Source organism: Channa argus, chromosome 3 (genome assembly GCF_033026475.1).
Source record: "Channa argus isolate prfri chromosome 3, Channa argus male v1.0, whole genome shotgun sequence".
NCBI classification, from domain to species: domain Eukaryota; kingdom Metazoa; phylum Chordata; class Actinopteri; order Anabantiformes; family Channidae; genus Channa; species Channa argus.
Genome location: NC_090199.1, coordinates 30284949 through 30311317, shown reverse-complemented (window position 1 = coordinate 30311317; position 26369 = coordinate 30284949). Strand labels below are relative to the sequence as shown.

Sequence of the window (26369 nt, the reverse complement as noted above, 5' to 3'; positions counted from 1 at the left end):
ATATCCCCAAACAGTACTTGTCGGGAAATTTGCATTGATCTTTTATCATGGCGTGCTTCCTTTATTTTGAAAAACAAAACCGGAAATTAACCTTAAACCGTGGGTAGTCTCATTCTATCAGATGTCGTAGCCCGTATCTCTGAATAATACTGTGCCGCAGACACTCCCGCTGTCAGGATAAAGCGTAATACCATATTTTCTTGATACACTAGTGATGTACCATATCGAGACATAACATTTGCCTTAAATAAGCCTTATTTTTTAACAGAAATATTTTTACCCTCCGGAAATCAGATACTGTTTCAATGGAAATGTGATTTTTGTCACTCACGAGCGGCTGTCAAAGTATAAATAACGTTAGCCTTTTGGAAAAACTCCGATTTAAGCCTATTTTTCTGCTTTGTTTTTGTGAAAGACGCAAGTTGCTGTGATATATCCTGTCTTACTAAAACTGCAGAAATAGTGGACAGACGACCCCGCTGGACAGCAACCGTACTGGTAAGCAACCTGTTTATCTACGCAGGATTAACGTTTTCCCACTACGATAGCTGCATAGCTAGCCGGTAGCTCATCAGCTAACAACTAGCTTAGGCTCGAAGGCTTTCAGCCTGTTAGTTTTCACCTGTCATTTAACATATGGTTTATTTATTGTATTAGCGTATGAAGCCGTTAATCATGCCGTGCTATTAAATTACAGACAAACCTCATAAGCATTACGTCTATGAGTTGTCTCTGTTATGTCACCCGTGTAACACACGGATGTATTATTAGAGCCCAGATGTAACCCAGGAATTAGACTAGCCCACCTTGTAATAATAAAATCATTGACGTTAATGACCGGAAGTGATCTTATTCTTTTTTAGAAGGTATAAAATGTATTTTGGCATTTTGGCTGCTGCCGGACAGTTTTAGAAGGCGAAAGCCGAAAGCTGAATCCTTTAGACGTATTTATCTGAAACACCGTCCCTTTAATACAACCTGCCTTAGGCATTTTTCGGACTGATACTAGTCCCGGATGAATTCGTCATATATGCTCTACAATGAAACTATTAAATGATGTGAAATTCCTGGGTTTCTCCCTAAAACCGTGATGGGAGGTCATCGAAAAACCAGGCAGATCGTTGCTTACCGTTACGTGAATATCCACATGAGAAGTATCATACGTGTGTGCAAAAGGTCTTAAGTCCTATTCAACATGTGCGTTTCATTTGGCTGCAAGAAAGAGAGCATTAAATTGCCCGTTTTATAATGGAGTACGTAGATTGTTCTAGGCCAAGTAGCCTCAACAAAGTGAGGAAGGTGAAAAGCAGCATAGAAATAAAGTAAATATTGTCCAATATGATGCAACACAGAGATATTTCAAAGCCAGCTCACATCATATACATAGTAGTACGTGTCTCTTGGGCCTGTTTGTCTCTGCGGGTTCCTGGTTGTGTCGTTGCTTGGCTGTTGAATGCAGCTGATTCCCCCATGTAATGCTGTAACAGAGTGTCATTTTCATTGCAGGAGTCAAGAAGATTATGTCAAAAATCTGAATAGTTTCAGTCAGTGTGCTCCATCTCCAATATTCTAATAAAATAAATCCAAAATACCCTGTTTGTAGTATACACAAGACAGACTTCATAAAGTGCTTTTTTTTTTCAGCTTTTGTAACAGCTGCTGTACTGAAGTAGTGATGTTTCCTTATCTCCTATTTCTTCTCCATATCCACAGTGATGGATAATGCTCATACTAAGACTGTGGAGGAGGTTTTGTGCTTCTTTGGTGTAAATGAGTCTACAGGCTTGAGCTGTGAGCAGCTGAAGAAGAACAGGGAGAAATGGGGACCAAACGGTAGGTTTGTTCATACTCACTGCAGCTACACAGCAGTACAACTCTGCACAGTAGATGTGAACTGTTGAACATTTTGGACTATTGAACATCGATGATTAAGTTACTACTACTGCAGTATTAAAAACATTATGTAGCATTATTATAAAACATAATACACATACACCTAAGTGCTTGTTGAATTAATAAAAATCATTAAAAGAAACTATGTTTCAATCGTAATGATGTTTTTTTTCATCCTCCCTTCTTTCTTTCTACATTTATTTATTTTACTCACAACTCACAGAATTGCCAGCTGAAGAAGGTGAGCTATCTATCTATCTATCTATCTATCTATCTATCTATCTATCTATTTATCTATCTATCTATCTATGTATCTATCTATCTATCTATCTACTTATCTATCTATCTAGCTAGCTATATGTCTATCTAGCTATTAATCTGTCTTCCTCTATTTCTCTATTTTTGTCCTACACATACCTATTTATATGTCTATGCAGGAAAGTCTCTCTTGGAGCTGATCTTGGAACAGTTTGAGGATTTGTTGGTTCGAATATTGCTGCTGGCTGCATGCATCTCATTTGTAAGGAAACACAAGTGTGTGCACCACTACAAACACTAACACAAGTTACTGACAATTATTCTACAAAAGTGTGTTGTAGTTCTCTATAACTTAAAAGGATGCAATTGATTCTAATGGCCCATGTTTGTAGAAACATATTAGTTGAACCCAACATAGACACACAGTACACATAAAATCAGATCAAGTACCACAATGCACATAAATCTTTGCCTTTTGTCTTTTGTAGACCCTGGCTTGGTTCGAAGAAGGCGAGGGAACAATCACAGCCTTTGTTGAACCCTTTGTCATCCTCCTCATCCTCATTGCTAATGCAATTGTAGGAGTTTGGCAGGTAAATGGCCTTTGTGTGTGTGTCAGACAATTTTTGAGATACCTTCCATCCGTAAGGCATATTTTGAAAACTTTTAATGTCAACATTTAATAAGAGGGTTTATTACATAAATTTTAATAGGCCTCCAGTTTAATAAATGTGTTGTTTTTACTTTTGATGCACTTTCTGATACATTACAAAATATCCTAAACTCTGCTCACATGCTGGTCCTCTTCATGTCTGACAGATTGTTGTCAGCACAAATCTTCTGCTTCCATCCTTGATGAGGTTCAGTTGCATTGAATAAAGAAAATTGTTCCGTAATGCTGTTCTGAGAATTTGTCCTGGCAACTGAATTTTGTTTTAAAAAGAGATCACCATTTCATAGGGGAAATTAGTAGACATTATAAAGTCAAGACCAAAAAGTTATAGAGAAAACCAAACAAATAATTTTGAGGGGATGTGATTTTAATGCTCTAAAATGGCCCAGACTCTTCCCAGTTTTATATATATCAGACTTACTGCATATTACAATGGAATTACAATAATATACACCTATCAGGTATAACATTATGACCTAGTCTAATCCAATCCAATACAGTGGCTCTGCCATGAATTCCACTTTCAAAAGGTTATAATTTCTCAGATTTTAGGTTGAGAATGTCAGAAAGTTGACATTATTGAGGTCAAAAAGGGTAGTGGAGTCAAACTAGAGTGCATTATAAGAAGGGGAGTTGTAATGTTTTGGCCACTGCATTCATTTTACACCACAGATGATTCTCAGGAGAATCTGTTTTCTGCTGTTGTTGCAGTTTGTACAATTGATTGCATTTCTCCTCTTGCTGTAAAAGCCTATGTTGGAGTGAGACCATTGTGCATGTGAGACAGTTCTTTGGCCCATCTTGTGTTGTCCTTATTTATTTGTTGGTCTGGTGTTTCCTCTAGACCTAGTTTTGGTTTTAAGAAAGGCCCATTTAAGACAAACTCATGTTTTAAAACCTGTTGGCTTTGTTTCTTGAATAAAGAAAATTGTTCCGTAATGCTGTTCTCACTGAAGAAAAGACAGGAGGCAGAGCTGGAGGTAGCAGAGCTTAAGAGGTTGAGGTTCTCTTTGGGAGTGATGAGGATGGACAGGATCGGGATGAGGACATCAGAGGGACAGCTCATGTTAGATGTGTTGGAGATAAAGTCAGAGAGGCCAGATTGAGGTGGTTTGGACATGTTCAGAGGAGAAACTGTGAATATATCGGTAGAAGGATGCTGAGATTGGAGCTGCCAGGCAGGAGGTCTAGAGGAAGAGCAAAGAGGAGATTTATGGATGTAGTGAGGGAGGACATGAAGTTAGTTGGTGTGAGTGAAGAGGATGCAGAGGACAGAGTTAGATGGAGGCACATGATTCGCTGTAGCAGCCCCTGAAAGGGAGCAGCCGAAAGGAAAAGAAGAAGAAGAAGTTCCGTAATGCTGTTCTGAGAATTTGTCCTGGCAACTGAATTTTGTTTTAAAAAGAGATCACCATTTCATAGTGGAAATTAGTAGACATTATAAAGTCAAGACCAAAAAGTTACTGAGAAAACCAAACAAATAATTTTGAGGGGATATGATTTTAATGCTTGCAGGACAAATGCCTGTGATCTTCTGTTTGGTGGTATGATGTTTGGATTATTTTGTTATAGTTAAATACACACATGGATGATAAGAATCCAATAGAAAGTAGTCTGTGTAGTGGGGTTTACTGTACTCCTCAATTTTGATTAGCCTGTTCTGTCAGGCAGTCCACACTTTTACTTATTCTTAGAAATCCACAATGTAGACATTGTAAATCACATGTTAAAGTGCGTTTTTTTTAAGCTTGCGTTCAGATCAATAAGGAATCAGTTTAAGTAAAATGTTTATTCATTAGTACAACAACCAAGTACTACTTGTTACTTTTGTTCTGTTAAAAAGATGTTAAAATTAATAACATGCATCTATCATCTGCCCCTGTATCACAAAAAAACAATCTTACATACTATTACTTCATATACTCTCAAATCCACTAGGAGCGTAATGCAGAGAATGCCATCGAGGCTCTAAAGGAGTATGAGCCAGAGATGGGCAAGGTGTACCGACAGGACAAGAAGAGCGTCCAAAGAGTCAGAGCCCGAGATATTGTTCCTGGAGACATTGTGGAGGTCGCAGGTAAGCAGACAAATGGCACTAAAAGCCTACATTCAAACCCTGCTATTGCATAACTGCAACTGGTTTAAGTTTAAATTTGAATCCCTTTACTTTCAAATATCATCCAAGGTGATGCAAACTTAACCATAAAGCTTCCTAATGCACAGATAGCTAGATAAATAAATAACTAGCTGAATGTGCATCAATTCTATATATTACATAGATTAAAAAGATAAATCTTTGTTTTACTCTTCTTGACATTTTAGCAGTATGTGGGGTTCAAACATTTGCACCCAACTGTAAATGCATAATGATTATTGGCCAGACTGTAACACGTTGGAGTTCCTACTGGTGGAGATAATGCAAACAGAAAAGATCCCTTGAAGGTGTGTAGTTCTGGGGGGAAGCTCCCCACTGTTTAAGGACATCAAGTACTGGGAAAAACCTGGCAGTTCCTTTTGAAACAACAGCACAGCCTGCACACATGGGATATCGTTAGCATACATTTAGATTCTGTTTTGCTTCCCACAAGTACAGAAAGCACAGAAATACAGAAAGGCTTTCTTTCTTTCTCAACGTTTTTACATGTTACCCTGCGTAATGGTGGGTCTTTCCTGCTATTTTGAGCATAAAGAAACCTTACAAGTTCAAAGAAGCCTTACAAGCACATTGGTGAAACCCCACTGTAATATTATTTAAACATGATTGAAATAACACCACAGCACCTTTGTTCAATCATTCTTGGCATCCATCAACAATCTGCATGCCGATACATCCCTGCTCGCTCCTCTGGCTGTTATCGTCATGGAAACCCAGTAAAAGGCAAACAAGGTCTTCATGGAAAATTCTTGGTGGGATAGTGGGAGTTCATCTCAAAGCTGCAATCCTCAAATATAAGACAAAGTTAGGCTGGTCTGAATGATACACCATAATAGCCGAGTGTACATCTTTTTTCATTTACTTGGAGTGTTTTTTGAGTGTCACCATCTTTCTGAAGTGTTTTCAAGTGTTTTGTAGAGTTTTTAGAGGTGGTGGTGTCTGTATTCAGTGCTCTGACTTTTTACCACTGATTTCATGCCTGTGTGATTATCTCTTTACAGGAGATAGAAAATCAAAACTTGGTCAACAACACTGCTTTTACCTTTTCTCTGCGCCTCTGAGCATACTTGCAAGTGTTCCTCCCTACTTATCTGAAGTTCTTATTGAAGAAAACAGATTGAAAAGTGGGGTCACTGCCTTTGAACATATGACAATTGAAATATTTAGAAGAAAAATGTTTTTGTATTTCAGTAAACGTGGTGGTCGGTTGTATTCACATAAAATAACAGTCCAGCTGGGTATTTTGAACACAATTAGCTGCAGTAAGAGCCCACACACTATTTTATCTTGACCCAGTAAGAAAAGAGTTGAATCCTCCAGACACCCACTTCTATTTCAGGCTGCTTAGAGAGAGGAAATAGGGTTAAGAGTGTGTGTGTCTTTGTGTGTCTCTGTTAGTGATCCAGTGCCCTTCTGTCTGTAGTGAAAGTATTCATCCTCTGGAGCATGGGAAGCCTGCGACACTAGTCAGAACTGGAATCGCAGGACAGTTTAATGTGATCCATTGATATTGCTTTATTATTTTTCTGAGGCAGAAACACCAGAAGACAACAAAAGAGCAAGACAAAATGCAAAGTACAAAAAAGTGAAGAAGTTCAAAAATAGGCAGAATGTGCACTGAAAACAATATTAGGACGCAACAACTGGGACGCCACAATTAACAGTCTTGCACAGGGAAGGTGACACCGAGGTGCATATGTGCTAGAGAGATAATGAGGGAAGAGGGCTGGTGTTACTGCAGCACACAGCATGACTTAATGCTGTATTATACACAGATACAATGTGTTTGCCTGTAGCTGGGCACTAGTGGGCAGCTCACTGCCACCTCACAGATAGAAGCTCCCAGGTTCAAATCCCCAGCCAACTGCAGCCTTTCTGTGTCGAGTTTGCATGTTCTCTCTGTACTTGTGTGGGATTCACCTGGGTACCTGGGTACCCCAGTTTCCTCCCGCAGTCCAAAGACGTGCATCTTAGGTTAATTGACTTTAAATTGCCCAAAGGGTGAGAATGGCTGTCTGTCTGTGTATGTCTCTCTGTGTTGGCCCTGAGACTTTCCAGGGTGGGATAGGCTCCAGCCCCTACATGACCCTAAACAATATAAGCCAATCAGATAATGGATGAATGAATGGGTTATTCATTATGGGTTAAGTTATTTTGTAATGTAGCTGCAACAGCTAGACAATAATAATGATGTTAAATCGTTGAGAAAAACAATACTTTTACACCAGCAAACTTTAGAGTACAGAGCATGTTAAACACACACATTAATAATCATGACAACAGTGCAGATTAGCTTTTTGCTCTTTTGTCCTTTTTTCTCTTTGGTTTTCCTTTTTCATTTTTGTTCCTTTCCTTTATTATTTTTTATAATGCCTCCATGTCATGGAGAAAAACTGACTCCCTGTCTGCTTCTGTTTCCTGTCTGGATTGGCTCTCACCCAGCTTTAGCCGAACTGCATAACTGCATATTTGCATAAAATTGAGCTTAGCGCAACTTTCCCCTGTAGCTAAATTTCGCCTGGATCTGTATTGCACTACAAGTGGAATACAATGGCATAGCTGGCTTTTCATTGACAATAAATGGAAGACTGTCGCTGGCCAAGATTTTAATAGCTGTATTTTTGAATGTCCAATCAATATGACACAGAGTTGTGTCATGTGTGTCTTAAGGTCATAACCCTTAAGTCAAGAGTTCATCATCCTGTGCCAGAGCCAGGAGAATAACCAGTAAGCTAGATTTATATCACTACAGAGTGTCAGTATTCTCTTCAACATAGATTTTAAAAAAAACAGTAATAGTGTCAAAAATACCCCTTTTTTTATCGCTCATTTAATGACTGAAACAAAATCTCTTACAGCTTTAGTCTCCGCTCTTCCTTCACTCACTGATGTACAGTATAAACACTTGTAAACTGTTTATAACGCAAAGAAGAATGCTTCTTCTCTTCATGTGTACCATGCAGTTTGTGAGCTTTGTTGTATCCTAGTGAAGATCTCATTCTAAAAAAAACTTTACGTTTTCCATCAGTAAGGTTCGACCATATACCCATCACCAATGATTTTGTAATTGAGATGTTTATTCAAAGAATTGTGCACAGCACTGGATAACTTTGCAGGTTCTTACAGGTTTTTCTAGCTTAGTGTTTAAGTGTGTATAAAGGATTATTAATACAACTATATGGGCTTCCAGAACCTCTCAAGTTTCAAAAGCTCCCAATAAATTAGGCACATGGTTAACCTCAGTAACTCTATCAAATATTTTGTACATCTACTACAGTTTCTGTATTTTGATGTTTGGGAAGGACCTGTTGTTTTATGACATCCCAACACATTCCAAATGCAGGTGCACTGACTGTAAAAACCAGCAAAGTCATTACATGGCTTATCCATGCCAATGCAGTTCTTATGTGCCCTGTATTTAGAGTATCTCATGTGTGCTGCTCCGTTTACGGCTAAGAGTCACTGAGTCCTTGAAGAAACATGAAATGTGTGTAAAATGTCTTTTCTGCTGTAGAAATTACCCTAATATGGGTTGGATTGCTAGCGGTGATGGAGCACCATGTTTCAGAATTCAGAATATTCCACTGCATATGAAAGAGACAATATTGTGTCAAGGGAAAAGTGATGGCAGAATAGTTAAGTCCGAATCTGGAAAACCTTAGTCATCTGTCCATGTAGACCACAGAGAACAGCTGCAAAGAGATGTTTGGAGCTTTCAGCCAGATCTAGGACAAACAACACAAGTTCAATAGAGTAATTTCAGCTTTCGTTGGCAAATAGCAAATCTAGGTAACAAGGCCACGCTTTTGCTATGTGGGCAACCCCAGCACATGGACTAGTAAGTTCACAACTTTGAAGATGAAGAAAAATTAAGTACTTTGTTTAATCTACAGTATACAATATAACATGTGGCATCACTGTCTTTGAGTCTTTGTCAGTATAGTTAATGGGTTTATTAAAGGTGCCCTGTAGATTGGACAGGAAACTCTAGCATCTTGGTTATGGTCTTGGCCCAAACACTACATAATTCAGTGACAGAAATGTAAATTCAGGCTGGATAAAAACTAACACTGTTCTGTAATGCAACATACAGTAATTTATTATTAGTAGACTGTATAATGTACAGCCGTCAAACACAGGGTTCAGTACAAACAGCTTAGTTGTCTATTTAAAATAAATGCAATAATACGTATGTCCCCCACTTCCTTAGTTGGTGATAAAGTTCCCGCTGACATCAGGCTGACGTCAATTCGTTCTACTACTCTACGAGTGGACCAGTCCATTCTGACGGGGGAGTCCGTGTCAGTGCTTAAACACACAGACCCTGTGCCAGATCCCAGAGCTGTCAACCAGGACAAGAAAAACATGCTCTTCTCTGTGAGTCTCTACAACTGTATCTGTGTGTGTGTGTGTGTGTGTGTGTGTGTGTGTGTGTGTGTGTGTTTGTGGAACAAAGGACAGAACCAGTAATAAAAAAAAAACTACTACTCTGCAATAAATTCTGGCTTATTGGAATTAAGTAGAAATCGTGCCATAAAGTCCTAAATGTGTCCAGTAGTCACCATCTTGTTTACGATTATTTATTATTATTTCTGCAACTGCTGTAAGATTTGTTCACTAAGAAAAAAAAACTGACGAAATTATATGATCACACTGATATATTATTTACAATACAAAGAAACAATATGTGATATTATTGTATAAACACACAGGACCTGTATGTGTGGAGTTTAGATTGGGAAAATGATCATTATTTTATTGATAAGTTGTGGCTTTACATGTATGTCTGTTGTCTTATCTCTGTCAGGCTTTAAAGGCTGCTAAGTCACTAGGTGGTCTGTGGCACAACAACCATTGATGTTTTATTTAGCACCATCACTCTGACAGGCTGCAGACCTGCAGCTTGTCTTTGTTGGTGTTATTAGGTGTGACTTCACACAGTGATGTGAAGGAAACACATCAGTACCTGGGATTAAAGGAAAGAATGAAATCAGTGCACTTTGATATTTCATTTCACTTTGACTACTTTATGTAACAGTATACAGCATAAACAGGGCATCCACATACAGATCAGACTCATCGCCTTTTTCGCTGTTACTGTCAAATAATTGTTCTTTTAAGGATGACAGTACAATAATAACGTTAACATTTAATCATTTAGCAGATGCTTTTTTCCAAAGTGACTTACAAGTGAGGTACAAGCCAGCAAAAATCTAAGTCAAGGAGAAAACATCAAAGCAAAGTCCTATCAGAAAAGTGTTCATAGTTCACGAGATGCAAGTGCAAGAAAGATTTTTATTATTTTTTTTTATAGATTTAAGTGCATAGGAAGATAAGGAAGAGTTCTGTTGACAGCGGTTTTTCAATATCGGGAGTGAGTTTGCTGAGCTTGCAGAGTTTGGTAGCTCGTTCCATCATCGTGGGATCATTGAGGTGAAGAGTTTTGCTTGGTGTCTTCTGTGCCGTGCTGAGACCACCAGACATCTTTTGTTACTAGGCCACAGCGGACGGGACGGATTGTAGACCTGAATGAGGGAGTTGAGGCAAGCAGAGCTGTTGAGTTGATCGCCCTGCAGGCGAGAGACAGAACTTTGAACCGGATGTGAGCAGCTACAGGACGCCAGTGCAGAGATCTGAAGAGAGTGTGACATGAGTCCTTTTTGGCTGATTAAAAATGAGATGAGCTGCTGCATTTTGGATCATCAGCAAGGGTTTGATTGTGGATACCAGTAACCCCGTTAACAAAGCGTTGCAGTAATTGAGATGAGACACAACGTTGTTTCTGTCTTGACCTTTGGCCAGGGTACCAACATTGCAGCGGGGCGAGCCATCGGAGTTGTGGTGGCGTCAGGGGTGCAGACAGAGATTGGGAAAATACGAGATGAGATGGCTTCCACCGAACCTGAAAGGACCCCATTACAACAGAAACTGGACGAGTTTGGAGAACAGCTATCTAAGGCAAGACCCTGTGTATTATATGTGTATTATAATGTATGTCTCTAATATGTACTGTGTTTTGACATTTACAAAATTCACTTTCCAGTGGATGAATAAGGGTGACTACACTATGCTGTGTCAAAAGTTTTCAATCCTTGGTTAAATCAGCAAGGTTTTTGTCTCAAGCAGTCAAAAAGCTCTTCTTCAATTATCTCCAAACTAGTAGGTTATTTTAGTAGTATTCAATAGTATATTTTTTAGAATAATAATTCATACATTATCCCTTTATCTGTGTATTAACCTTTCACCCCAGTGGTTACCCCAGTGGTTACCCCAGCCTTACAATGGATACAGTGGGCTAGAGTCCTTCCCTCTACAGCCTGTTGCAGACATGAACATGAACAGAGAATGTCAGGAGGATCAGGTCCTGACATCCTCTGAAGTTTCCCCTTTAGACATGTATCCAACATGGGAAGATAATTGGGCAGGGGGTGGTGCTTGGGCATTTCAAGCAGTTGGCAGAACAGGACACAAAAACAAAGCTGCTGCAGTGACAGTGTTTTGCTTTGTAATCTGGTGGTAAACCACAGAATCTGGTGCTGTTCCTTGTATTTGTTTGACGATTTCCAGGTCTGCACTTACCGGCAGAAGTTCTTGAATTTCGTTGTCTTTCAAGTTCAACATTGATGGTGGTTTGCATGAATGAGTTCTTCACCGTCAGGTGTTTGTAATTTCCTGGTTTCACGAAATGGACGTCATCAACACGGCCACTCACTCGTGGGGAATTCTCCAGAGTATTACCTCCTCTCCACAAATAAGCTCAGGTGGACATTATCTGGACTTTGTACTAGGGAGCTGGCTTGGTAAAATTCAAGTATATCAGGGCCAACAGACTTGGGCGTTTGCGTTCACAGATACACCCCAAGGAAAGCCTGGAAAATGTCTGAATTCCAGTAAATGTCTGAAAGGGCCTTATGTCTACACTCGACCTGTGATAGCTTAACTTACATTCTAGACATTTATTCTTACTGTTGGGAGAAGAGACATCATATGCGAGTGGACTTTAACAGCAATCCTCAGGTTCAGTAAAGTGAATAATACAGTTGAATGCTCAGAGTAAAACATCTATGCTCAAATATTAAAATACACAGTGTTTAGAATTTTGTCCACCATCGTTGCTATCTAACAGTTGTCTTGCTCTAACCCTGCAGGTCATCAGTGTCATCTGCGTGGCAGTATGGGCCATCAATGTGGGCCATTTCAATGACCCGGTGCATGGAGGCAGTTGGCTGAGAGGAGCTGTTTACTATTTCAAGATCGCAGTTGCACTGGCTGTGGCTGCCATACCAGAAGGTCAAACACCTGATCCGTCTAATTCCTTTTTACATGTATTTCCTACATTTTTATGAATAACAAAGGGTAGATTTTCTTTGTTAGTGGAAATAAAAAAAGTTATTTTGAAAGGACCAGAGCTGGCAAGATTAGCATAAGGATTAGAATGAGGAAACTAATGACCAACTTTTTCCACTCGCAGTAAATAACCTGAGATGTGTCTTTTATGATAAGCACATAAGAACCAACTGCTCAACTAAAAAATCTCAGTGGTCCCCTGCCTGTTGTTTCCTCCCAGGCCTTCCAGCAGTCATCACTACCTGCCTGGCACTGGGAACCAGGAGGATGGCCAGGAAGAATGCAATTGTCCGCAGCTTGCCTTCAGTAGAAACGCTGGGCTGTACCTCTGTTATCTGTTCTGACAAAACAGGAACGCTGACCACTAACCAGATGTCAGTTTGCAGGGTAAGATTATTGGGAAATGTGACATCAGATTGACGACCTGGGATTAACTTTGTATATAAATTCTAAGTGAGTCACTCAGATTATTTAATTTTTAAATGACTGAAACTGTGCCGGTGATTGCAGAGCTCAATGAGGGAATCGTTTTGTAGAAGTCAACTTGAATATCTATTAAAAAAATCTATAAAACTAGCTACTGCAAATTAGCAATTAAGGCCTTTGCCTTCAAATGCTAGATTAATACATGGCTAAGCTAACTTTTATTTTGAAAACTGAATATACCGTCAGGTTTCATATAAAACCAACGCACAGGTAATTGTTTAGTTTCCAACATTGCAATCATGAACAAATGTGGATTAAAAATGTAAGGGGTTGCTGTTACCTATGGTCCACTATGCACCTGTTGTAAAATTAATTATGACGGATATTTAAACAGCACTAATTCCATCAGTACAGCAGAACTCATTTCATACTTATCACAAACTGTTTTTTATAACATTTTCATTAATTTCTATACCTTGGAACACTTTTAATATTTAGCAAAAGTGTTGGCTTTGATATATAAACCTTGCATTAATGAGTTAGAGCAGTTTGTTTGGGTATGAAACTAACCTCAAATGTAGTCTTCTAGCATTACTGAACTAATCGATTACTGCATTATCTGTGTGTCTGCATGTATTGTGAGTTTAGATATTGATAGTGGATAGTGTGTTGAAGGACCACTGCAGCCTGAATGAGTTCACAGTGACTGGATCTACTTATGCCCCTGAAGGGGAAGTGTGAGTGTCTTTAACATTTAACCCTTAACCAATTTTTAAAGACTTCTAACTTACACATGTACTTGTGACAACTTGCATGCATTCCTTCCACTTTTCCATGTGTATTCTTCTGCCTGTGTTGTTTTGTTCTTCATCCAACTCTCTTTTTTTTTTGGTCTGCAGTTACAAGGATGGGGCACTGGTGAAGTGCAGTCAATATGAAGGTTTAGTGGAGATGGCCACCATCTGTGCTTTGTGCAATGACTCATCCCTGGACTACAATGAGGTCAGCAATGGCAAACGTGACTACAGCAGTGGCTCAGACCATGATATATTACTATATATGGTTATGGAACATATACAAATGGAATCTGACTGTGAACACACATATATAGTCGTAAACGGGACAGTAAAGAGGGCAGTCAACAGCTAACTGTGTATCTTTTCCAGGCAAAGGGTGTGTTTGAAAAGGTCGGAGAGGCAACGGAGACTGCCCTCTGTTGTCTGGCAGAGAAAATGAACGTGTTTAACACTGACCTGAAAGGACTGAGTCATGCTGAGAGGGCTACAGCGTGCTGCTCTGTAAGTGTGTATGTTAGAGAGTGAGAAAAATCGATTTGAACTCTGCATCTATATTTTGCAGGATACCTTTCCTTGTTTTCTCACCATTCTTATGTCTGCATATCAATGAGACCATTAAGCTACACTCCGCGTCGAGCCATTAAACCATATTCTTGGTTTTGTGTTTGTGCTGTCTCAGTGTGTTTACATGCACTTAAGTAACAAAGTTACAGTCAGTTTTCTCTGGTCATTTAAACAGGAAACTGGCTTATGTAGTTAGGGTCGGGGATTAGGGGGATCAGGGGGATCAGAAACTCTGTAGATTTCACCAGGTGAAAACCGTTATCTCTGCCATGTACGTTATATGTAGTGTTGAGCAGTTTATTTACCGGCTGTAATTTTACACATAACTCAAACAGCAGCCATAATATAACAGGTAACTCTGCACATTTTTTATTCAGTTCCCAGTGTCATCTGTGTCTCTTACCCCCTTTTTCTACTCTCTTCCTACACTGTCACATGTTGGCAATAAGAGCACATGGCCAGAAGAAAGAAAAATCTAAAGTGCATATAAACTTGTTCCCAATTTATATGAGAAAGCTAGTGTCTTAAAGCCTTTAATCTTCAACAATTGTACATGAAAATAACCTACTTAAGGTAGTAGCTCAGTTGGCCGAGTAGCTACCTATAGACTGTTGAGTCAGTGGTGGTATAATGTATAATGTATACTTATTGTAAGTACAGTAACAAAGTACTTGTCCTTTCCACTACTCGTGAGCATAAATATTTACTTCATGATACAGTTTTGTTGTAACACCAGGGAGTTTTTTTCAGGGTTAGCAGAACATTACATCAGAGAAGATTGTCACAGAAACCTGGGACTTCAACATGATGTCCCCTTTGTGTTGCTGTTAGAATTACTTTTATTTGGCAGTAATACAAATAAATACTATCTAGAGTAAACCCTCTTATATTACTGTTATATTATATAGCCAGTCAACTTCATTGTTTGGTTTCTCACACTTTCTTTGCTGATTTAGTAACAGCTGTTGCTTGTAAACTAACCCATGTACCATTGATCCATCCATCCATCCATTCATGAGGAGAACTTAGACCATGACTGATATTTATGACAGATGTGTAAAAGTGAATCACATGCAACAACGACAGGGGGAGACAAATCTCATCAAATACCAATTTCCACTTAATGGGGCTTTTAAGTGCATGTAAACGCCCAAAATGTGACTATAGCAGACACGTTTGACTTTGTTTCTGTTTTGCTACCAAAAAGTCTCCCTCAGCTGTTCTAAAGATGAACTGTCGAGTCTGTGTCTGTCATTCTATTGGTTGAATGTAGGTGATTAAACAGCTCATGAGGAAGGAGCTGACGCTGGAATTCTCTAGAGACAGGAAGTCCATGTCCGTCTTCTGTTCATCCAATAAACTCACCAGGTCTGCCTCTGGAACAAAGATGTTTGTCAAGGTTGGTTACAGGCCACTCTCCATTTTATTTATTCGGTGGATGTTAAGACACTGATGTGGCTCCATGTGTCTAACCTTTCTCTCTTCAGGGAGCACCGGAGAGCGTGCTGGAGCGCTGTAATTATATTCGTGTCAGTGGTTCTACTCGTGTGCCTTTGACCCCGGTGCTTCGAGAGCAGCTTCTGTCCACTGTGCGAGAGTGGGGGTCAGGCCGAGACACGCTGCGTTGCCTTGCCATGGCAACCAGGGATACGGCCCCTGACATCCATTCCCTCAATCTGGAGAACTCTGCCGGTTTTGCTAAATATGAGGTGATGATGAGGATTATGATGATGATGATAAAGGATGATGATGAAAACATTATTTTGAAACAGGGATTGTGGTCATACCCCTGATATTGTATTGATATAGTGAAGCTGTTGCAAATTGTAGATAAAGTGGATTACATGATGAATGGGACCATTCATCTTGTCTTTATCAGTGGTTTTACATACTGTAAACACAAGACACGAGAGAAGCTAAACTCATGCTTTCCTTCCCTCTCTTCTCTCTTCCAGTCGGACCTGACGTTTGTGGGTTGTGTGGGAATGTTGGACCCCCCCAGGAAAGAGGTTCTTAATGCAGTCCGAATGTGTCGGCAGGCTGGTATACGAGTCATCATGATCACAGGTACACGTCGAAATATACTCGTGGTGTAACGGATTCCAGTACGTACATGTACATGAATGCCATTAAATTTCCCGTTGACTTCCCAGCTGAAAAATGTCTCCAGATGACATCACTGGGAGGATCCTTCATTTCAGATTTGGTTATCTTGTTGCTCACACTATGAAGTTTGGAATCGTGGTCAACCTGCTTTTCCAGAGCTCCCCCAGATGACATTATCTGAACTCCTAATGATACGAAACACTCCTCAGGATTATGTCCTCTGGAGGAGTTATTCAGCTAGAATTGGAGAAATATTTTAATATAAGAAAGTTGGCCTTTAACTCCAATGATAGGGAAGTCCTGATACGTTTGAGTACTTGTACTAAAAAAAAGTACTGTTTTGCTTTTAGCGTATATTTATATATACACATACACACACACACACACACACACAGAGTTAAGCTGACAGCTAAACTGATGAGAGACACTGGCAGACACTGTCTAAATAGTAGTGGGGTCACACCTCAAGACTAATTAAGACTTTCAAAGGCTGGACAGTTTAAACCTTAACATTGTTTCCATCAACTGTCACAGATTTCTAAAATCTGACAGTAAGGAGCACAAACCTGATGACTGGAACCTCTGAGGTAAATAACCTCACAAATCCTGCAAGATTTGGGAAATTCACACATGTTCTTTAGCCAAAACAAACATGGCAACCATCATTTATTTTACGGAGCAACTTTGGCTCAAAAAAACAAAAAGAACAAGATGGACAAAGCAGAGATTTGGGGAACATCCAGAATGTAGAGTGATGGACACAGCGTTTACAGAGTAAAATAAAGGTGAAATAACTATAAAACCCTAAAAGTAAAGCTGTAGTTAATGCAGATATCTCTCGCTGTGTTTAACATAATCTTTATGAGAAGGACTGTTGGCAACTGGATCTTAAGACTTTAGCAGAGCAGCACTAGCAGTCAGGTTTCATTTTTCATGGTGACTTATCTTAAAACAGCTCTAGACTACAGATAATTTTACTGCTAAGTACCTGCTCAAACAATCTGAGGTCAATTTGGTATCAGGTGTACTATCTGTTTAAGTTAAATAGATTTAGATAGCTTTCTGAGTACAAGTACACAAGGGGTAATACCGGACCTGATACTTAATACGAACATCTCTATCAGGTGATCTACCTAGAAGATAAAGATCTTCAATATGGGCATAAATATCATGTAATATTAACAGTCCACCAGCTGTCTGTCATTTGCATTGGTTAGCTAGTGGTCATACACTTGTACTACTTGAGTTGTTAAGAGTATTGATTTTTAGTATCAATACTTTTTATTTGTAAAAGGGGCGTCAGTGGCTCAGTTATGGATTGGCCACCAACCAACCATGGGGTCGGAGGTTTGTGCCCCGCTCTTCCCAACTCCATGTCGAAGTGTCCCTGGGCAAGACACCGAACCCCCAACATCCCATCCTCATACCCAGCTGTGCAGTGTCCGTCCCAAGCTCGGTAGAAATTGGCGAGGGTTGCACCAGGAAGGGCACCCGGTGTAAAAACTGTGCCAAATCCACATGCAGGCCAATGATTTGTTGTGGTGTCCCTGAACTCCCAGGATAAGCCGAAAGGACAAAGGAATAAACATTTTATTTGTAAAAGCTTCATTAGCCATTTTCTGTCAGTACTATCAACTATCAATACACCATCTGCGATTTCTAGTGCTCCTTATTTCAACAGTAAGTTGAGAGACATCGCTCCTCTCACTCAGTCACGACCATTACTGCTTTTACCAACTTGCAGATTTCCAATAAAAATAAAAATAATTGGTCAGCAGTAACTTTACTTAAGTCTTCATCTACAGTATAATGGCTTTCACCAGTGAATGAAATGAAATGCTAGGCTTGGTTTTAAAAATAGATTTTTGTGTCTTTATAATGTCTCATTCTTTTTGATATTAGAATATATGGACGTTAGCCCCTCATGACTCTTTATTTTTCTTTACAGGAGACAACAAAGGGACTGCTCTGTCCATCTGTCGAAGGGTGGGCATCATTACAGAGCAGGAGGAGGAGCAGGGCACTGGGTTCATTGGGGGTCTTACGGGGAGAGAGTTTGATGAGCTGCCACCCCACCTGCAGCGTCAGGCCTGCCAGACAGCACGGTGCTTTGCCCGGGTGGAACCGGCACACAAGAGTCGTATAGTGGAGTATCTGCAGAGCCTGAATGACATCACGGCCATGGTGAGTGTAGGGCGACTCTTGAAGCATGGAGGGTAAGTAAGCAGCCCTGTGATACACTTAAAAATGATCCCCTCCCTCATGGGTTCAGACAGGTGATGGGGTGAATGACGCACCGGCGCTGAAGAAGGCAGAGATCGGCATCGCCATGGGCAGTGGAACAGCCGTGGCCAAGTCAGCCTCTGAGATGATTCTGGCTGATGACAATTTCTCCACCATTGTGGCTGCTGTGGAGGAGGGCAGAGCCATTTACAACAACATGAAACAGTTCATCAGATACCTGATATCCTCCAACATTGGAGAAGTAGTCTGGTTAGTATCCCTTGAAACAAGGAGGTGCAGAAAATGAATCCAAAACACCTGTAGAAAGTAGAGTGTTGTACTAACTTGTGATTCTAATTATGAGCTGAGGATGATGGAGACATGGATTTTATGGACGCTGACTGTCCTATCCCTCCCTTTCCAGTATTTTCCTGACAGCTGCACTTGGAATGCCAGAAGCTCTGATCCCAGTGCAGCTGCTATGGGTCAACCTGGTCACGGACGGTTTTCCAGCAACAGCTTTGGGATTCAACCCTCCAGACCTCGACATCATGTCCCGCCCCCCTCGCTCACCCAAAGAGCCTCTGATCTCCAGCTGGTTGTTCTGTCGCTACCTCATCATTGGATGTGAGTCATAATTCTATTCATCATCACAGTACCGTAGATACCTGAGCAGACAGCTTCTACTTACCATGTTTTTCTGCAGGTTACGTGGGAGCAGCCACTGTAGGGGCTGCAGCCTGGTGGTTTATGGCAGCCCATGATGGACCTAAGCTTTCCTTCTACCAAGTGGTAAACACACATCTCCCCCTCACTACACCTATGTCTGGGCTCTGTGGCCCTGCTTTGTAAACCATGTTCAGTGGATGAAGCTATATGTGGTCTGATGTATCTGATGTATCTCTTGTGTGTTCAATGAAGACACAAGTGTAACACACTACAGCTGTTCTAAAGATTGTAACAGTGTCATTGTTGGTCACGGTTGTGGCCTGTGTGTTGTTATTTTGCATCAAAGTGCACCACTGTGCACACTGTATTGCATCAGTTAGAATGTTTGGGAAAAATGTTAGGTGATTATTGCAAAAGGGTGACTGCGTTTACATGCACTTAAACAACCGGGTTTTAAAAATGAGCAGCATTGCCCCACTAACTTGTTAAAGATTTCTTCTTTCATTCATCCTTTCAGTCAGCTGTGTGCAGCTTACTGTCTACTGCCTTTGATTACTCACATGCACAGTTGGAGAAAGCTGATTAGAAACCTGGTTATGTGTACACATGGCAAAGTCATGAGCGTTCTCTGACCAGGTTTCCCTAATCACCCACCCCAATGTTGGAAACTAGCTTTCCCGTATACATGCCACTTAAGAAATCAGCTTTTCCGAGAAAGCAGACTGTAACTTGGGTGTGACGTCAAGGTCGCACAGCAATTATTGTGCTACTGATTTTACGTTAAGGAAAATACAATTGTTACTAGTCTCTGGTGGAAAATCTCTGTATCACATTGGGAAAGTGCTTATTTACACCTGTGTTTTGTCCACAGTCCCACTACCTGCAGTGCAGTGAAGGTCAAGCTGAGTTTGCTGGTGTGCAGTGTTCAGTTTTTGAGTCTCCTTATCCTATGACCATGGCTCTGTCTGTCCTGGTTACCATAGAGATGTGTAATGCCTTGAACAGGTGGGAACAACATAACAAACATTAAAGTTCATTTCCTATAATATTGTAAAATGTAAAAACAACGAGTGTCTTGTGTTTTTGTGCTTTATAGTTTGTCAGAGAACCAATCCCTGCTGAAAATGCCTCCCTGGTCAAACCCCTGGCTGGTGGGGGCCATCTGTCTATCTATGGCCCTGCACTTCCTCATTCTATATGTGGACCCACTGCCGGTAAGGATACATGCATGTACTTTATGCAGGGTTGGAAATGAACCACCTGCCAAATGCAGATGATTTTGTGTTGAGCTCGATGAACTTGCTTAACCTAACTTGCCACATTGGCAGGTACTAAAACAACCGTGCTGTCTGCTCCAGTGTTGCCAACACAACTTTCTCACCAGATTTAGTGACTTTTCAGACCCTTCAGCTGCTAATATTTTTCACTGAAAGTGCTGTCATGTGGCTGTACCTCCCTCACTGGCTGTTTCTCTGGGTGTTAAGCAGTTAAACATTCTTGGTTAAGACAAGAATGTGACTGGTAAAAAAAAATCAAGTGGCTGGTAGATTTTGAAAATCAAAGTTGGTTTTCACGCCTGACTTTCTTTGTTTTTTTGTTTTGTTTTTTTTTTACTTTATATGTCTTAAAAATCTTTGAGCATTTCCACTGATGAGATTCTTAATAGCAAAAGATGATACTGGTTTAATTGTCTTAATGCTATTAAATGTATATCATAATCTCACTGTCATCCCACTTTAATGGCACAATATCACACACACCACACATCTCATCTGATCCCTGACGCCTCTTCTAGTCTTACAAACCCTTACTTCCCTCTGTTCACTGCTTGTGTGTTCAGGTGGTATTCCAGATACGCCCTCTGTCTTGGCCTCAATGGGTGGTAGTGTTGAAGATGTCACTTCCTGTCATTTTAATGGATGAGGTCCTTAAGTTCCTGGCCCGCAACTACATTGAGCCAGGAAGCCAGATCCAGGTCAGAGAACACTCAAGACAACGCTTATGTCAGTACACAGCAGGTTTATTGTTTTCCCAAGTGGTGTGTGTCTAATCTTTTCCTCTGCTCAAATCCACTTCTTAAAAAGACACTTGAAGAAGAGGAAGAGGAGCGGCAGAGGCCAAGAGTTGTAGCGGGATTTGCCGATACCCTGATGAGAAAGATCTGTCAAGCACTGAAGGGCGTGTCCTGGTCATTCGTCCTGATCTTTGCGCCACTAGTGATCTGGATCTTCAGCCTAGATTCCGACATCACCAACATCTTCTGGGAATGATGGGCGAAAAGTGGGGACAGGTGGACTGTGGGGAAAACTGTCAAAGCCTGCAGACTGAAGAAGGAGGGAGAAAAGCTAAAGAAAAAGGATTGAGGGAAAATGCAGAAGTCACAGAGATGGAATGTGTAAGGTTAGAGTGAGGTGAAGGAAAAACACGGTGAGATAGAAGATTCCTAAAGAATTAACAATGACATTTTAGCCAACTTGACAATCAGAAAAAAAAACTAAAAGGCAGATTTAGATAATCACTTCCCCTGTAACAAAGTGCTGTGTGTAGCTAATTGGCTAAGTCACGGTTGTGATCCCATTTAGTTTGAATCCCACTAGTCTACTTAGACTGTACTTTTCCCAGCTCGAACTTTTCTTGTCTCTAGGGATGTTTGTCAGTTTGTCAGAATATATTACAACACCTTTTATACAAATAACCATAGTACAATTGGCGTATTGGATTGCTACTAGAGCCTACTGATGTCCAACATTTAAAGATTGCGTTATAAATAATTGCACCATTGTTACCATGCTATCATTCACTTGTTTGTTGCTTTAAAAAGACAACTGTCTTTTTGCCATGACACGTCTTAGCATTTAGATTACCCACCCAGATGAAGTAGATCAATGGTTCTCAAAGAGTTTGATTTAAAACAGATCAGGTTCAGATTGCACCACATAATATTAAATACCTGACTATTACATAAATCCATCCAATGTTCTTACGAAATGAAGTTATACCAGCAAAAGCTAATAAATTGTGACACTGTTGTCACAGAACTTTCTAAATGAATCATAGTTTCAACAATCCCCATACAGACACTAAAAACAAACTTCTGTAATGTCTGACAGTGTACAAACTGGATTAGATTATTTGTGTGTGTTGTCCAAAAATGATTAAAAAGCCATCAGCCAGAAAACCTGCTCATCTGAGAGACATGTTCCAAGCTGCTTGATCAAGAAACTGTAGAAATATGTTGCTCGAAATGCTCTCACTCACCAGAGCTTTGTACAGTGGTGTAAAGTAAGCGTGTGCATGCAAAACATCTGGATCTGGTGGTGGATCTGTGGCAGTTCAGAGCAACTACGTCAGAGGTGTCCAAAAACTTTTTTTTTTTTTTTGAGATCGCTAGATTCCTTAATATGAAAATACCCGTGGGCTGACAAATATATAGATCTCACACATATGTAAACATTTACAGGTGAATTTCACTCAAACCCTAAAGTCCGTTGGTTACGTTGTAACCATGTTTTGAGTTGAGTTATGGGAAATGTTACAATTTTAAATACATATAGCTATAAATGAAATCTAACCAGAACTCATTTAATACAGAGTGGTGACTGGGGACGCAGGAGGAAGAGCAGTCATCCACCCATCCCACAGTCACTGGTTCAATCCCCGGCTCCTCTGGCCACATGTCGAAGTGTTTATGAGCAAGACACTGAACCCCAACTTAGTTGCTACCGGTGAGTGTTGGCCAGCTGCATAGCAGCTCCCCCACTGGTGTGTGAGTGTGTGTGTGTGTGTGTGTGAGTGTGAATGGGTGAATAAGAAGCAGTGTAAAGTGCTTTGAGTGCCAATAGGTAGAAAAGCGCTATATAAGTGCAGAACATTTAACATTACATGTTTTTGTTGTGACCTAAACTACTCATGTCATTAAAGAGGCACCAACAAATATTTCAGTCACAAATTCAAAACCCTGTAACACCAAGAAAATATAATCAAGAGGACAAGACATCTTGGTCGTAGTATATGTTGCAGGTCAGGGTTCAGAGTTGTGCTTGTAAAGGGTGAAGTAAGTGGCAATCAGTGAGTCTAGATCTCAAGCAACACGTGTTCCGATTTATAACTAAGAATATCTGCTCACATAACCACAAGGATCTAAACAAGCTCAGAATTAATTGAAAATTTTTCTTGGAAGCAGTGACCCTCAGTGTCAGCTTTCCTCTCTTTAGCTGTGTTAGCCATGTTAGGCAAAAGTATCTACCGGTAGCAGGAAGGGGGTCAGTGTCATGTTTAGCTCTTCGAGATGTTTCTTCCTTACACTTCCTTACCACAAAGTTTCTCTGGACAGTGCTACTGATAGCGTTTCCACTCTGCAGTGACAAGAGAAATTTAATCTTGAACTTGTATGATGCACTCAGTGCTGGTGGGCTATAAAAATACATTATAAGAAGCTGTGGGCCCATTTAAAATCTGGCTTAAGTGTGCGTATGGCCAATGGGCAGGATTTTGGACCCCCCTGGTCTAGGGGATTTTTTAAAATGTATTTTTTATTATCTTGACCCAGCATGTTGAAATGAAGAAACATATCTCGCAGTGCGGTGCTGTGACTAGCTGATGGGCAACAATGGAGCCCCCCCCCCAAAGGGTCACAAAAGGAGTCATTAACATTAACATAGTCACTCCACCAGCCATAAATTAAAGGAAAAGCCTCAAGTATGAGTTATATATAAATTAACAAAATTATTCTTTTAAGTAACAACTACTAATCTCTACACAACTTTTAATACATGTGCAAAACTGCACTTACATTTAAACAAGGCTAATATTTAACGTTTGAGAAGTTTATACCAGGCGACAGTGACCAGTTCTTCAGACTAATAAGGCAAAAGCAAAAGAAAGTTTAGAAATTAATGTGCAACATAATGCTTGCATTAGAATATGGGTTAGACAAAAGACAAAAGATGAGCCCTAAGTGATCCACAACAAACACACACACACACACACACACACACACTCGCTTTAAAACCACACAGTAATTGAGCTGTAATACTATGTGAAAGAGACTTCACATGAGACTAAAACAATCATTTCACCTTTAAAGGAAGACTGTGTCAGAATGCACTTGTAAACATGTCACACATTTTGCAGACTGGCAGCTCATCCTGCCTGGAGTCTGGTGTTGAAGCGTGATTCACACATCGACACTGTGTCTGCAGTACAGTTCATCAAAGCATTTTAATGCTAGAGGCCACTCATTCAGACCTTTATTCTGAAAAACTGACAGAGCACTTCCTTATCCTTAACTGTCTTTCCTTTCACGTTCCTAGCGCTGAGAAATCTTAAATGTAACATGAGCCCTTCTCTGCTTGCAGTCCAACTAACCCTGCAATGCCCAATGCTGATTGCTTCGATCAGTGGTGTTTCTTAGGTGGCAATCAGCAGTGTATCTTTCAAGTAGTTTATAGATAGTTTGAATGAGTAGAGCTCATTGAGGACCAGGAGTAAAACATCCTGAGGCTTCACAGACTGACTGAAGCTGTATTGCGGCCTTGAGTTTACTCTGATTGATTAAGGAAACGTTAGACATAGTAGAGGTTGTTGTGTAATTCCAGGTACAGTCAGAATAGAAAGCATGTCTATCCACACGTATGTGAGCTAAACAGAACTATATGGCTGCTTATGTTAAGACTTTATGTGTATATTACTCTGGCTGGTCGAGTCCAGGTCAGCACACTGAGACCCTGACATTTGCTTCTTTTTTTCCCCAAGCAGCATCTGTGTTAGTTTACTGGAAACAAGTCCAAATGCAGGATTTCAGATTGTCCACTTAAGGTTTCCAAGCTCCAATACACACTATTCTAATTATGTAAAGATGCTTCATTAAAAAGTGTTTCTTTTTTGCATGGATCGGTGGCCTGTTCTCCATTTTGTAATTTAGTTGTTACATCTCACTGTTTGCCACTTCAGAGATTTCTCTCTTGTGAGAAAAAAAAGCAAAAAAAAGTTACTTGTTTCAGGCCAAAATTAGACAATTAAAGTATGAAGTCATAATTTTATGAGATAAAGTCACCATTTTAAAAGTCATATTATGAGAATAAAATCCAGATATGTACACGGAGAAGTAAACACCAAACACTAGCAGAGCTTTAACAGTGACTCACAGAATCCAATTCGGACAGTTGATACTGGAACCAAGTTTTGTGTGTTTTCTTTTGAAGTTGCAACTCATTTTGTAGAATAACAACTTTTGAAATTGATACTTTATCCTTGTAATTAAGACTTTTTTCCAACTTTATTCCTATATTTTTGTCTAAGAATATTGCGACTATGTTCTTAAATGATCTTGTAGTTTTCCAATTGTGGGCTATACACTAATACATATTTATCTTTTTATGATACCATTTAATGAAGGATTTCGACCTACTGTTGTTAATAACCCAAAAGTTTATAAAAGGTTTTTTTAAGTTTTTTGTTTGTCTGTTTGTTTTTTGCTGTCTACTGTTCTGCTTCTTTTTGTTTTGGTTTGTTGTCTGTTTGCTTATTCAGCTTATTCTCTTATTCAACTTTTTTTTTATTATAGCTTGAAATGTGCAAAAGTGACTAAAGGGGTGTTGGTTGCAATAAAAGTAGGTAAACACATAGAGGCACTTAATAGTGACTATTTATTTTTTATTGTAATGTATGAATAATTTTCTATCCCCAATGCACCAAGTCTGTTTACACTTTTAGTCCTTATTATTTATTATTCTTTGTATTTTTTTTTTTAGCTAACACGTGTCTTTAGGATCTAGGATGAGTGGATGCTTTTGAGATTAGCATTGAGGTTCCAGGCTCACCGATGTAAGTGAAAAGTTGTACTTGACTGACTTGCCTGTTTGAATAAAGGTTGAATTGAAAAACTTCGGAATTAATAGTTTCATTTTAGTTTTCACTTCTTTTTGCTCAGCTCAGTAAAGTTATGTACAACAAAAATATTAATTTAGACAATACAATGGTTTGCTAATATTTAAATGCTACGTAGGCAGCATTTCAAATGGTAAAAACAAAACGGGAGTTTTTTTTATATTTGATACCTGCAACATGATTTTAAAAAGTTTGGAAAAGATCATGTTTACCACAATGTTGCATCATCTTTACCAACACAGACCAATAAAAAAATATTTACCTGTTTTTGCTTGTAATAGGATTTCAGCTATTCAACACAGTGGGGTCTCCTGTGTCATATTTTTCAGTGGGGAAAGTAGGTTCTAGTAATCTTTACTTGGGGGGCAAA

General features: G+C 39.8%; 1 protein-coding gene across 1 annotated transcript; it reads left to right on the top strand.

The window, feature by feature from the left end:
- The first annotated feature begins 102 nt into the window (after positions 1-102).
- Positions 103-25995, top strand: si:dkey-28b4.8 (sarcoplasmic/endoplasmic reticulum calcium ATPase 2). Its single transcript, XM_067498792.1, has 24 exons — positions 103-498; positions 1714-1833; positions 2117-2134; positions 2331-2413; positions 2640-2744; positions 4763-4901; positions 9190-9356; positions 10782-10937; positions 12128-12269; positions 12547-12713; positions 13401-13489; positions 13652-13754; positions 13919-14050; positions 15387-15512; positions 15601-15822; positions 16069-16180; positions 18168-18403; positions 18492-18712; positions 18867-19069; positions 19149-19234; positions 19983-20116; positions 20208-20325; positions 20952-21086; positions 21196-25995. The coding sequence occupies exons 2-24, from the start codon at positions 1716-1718 to the stop codon at positions 21379-21381; spliced, it is 3198 nt and encodes a 1065-aa protein (XP_067354893.1). The 5' UTR covers positions 103-498; positions 1714-1715; the 3' UTR covers positions 21382-25995.
- Positions 25996-26369: the final 374 nt, after the last annotated feature.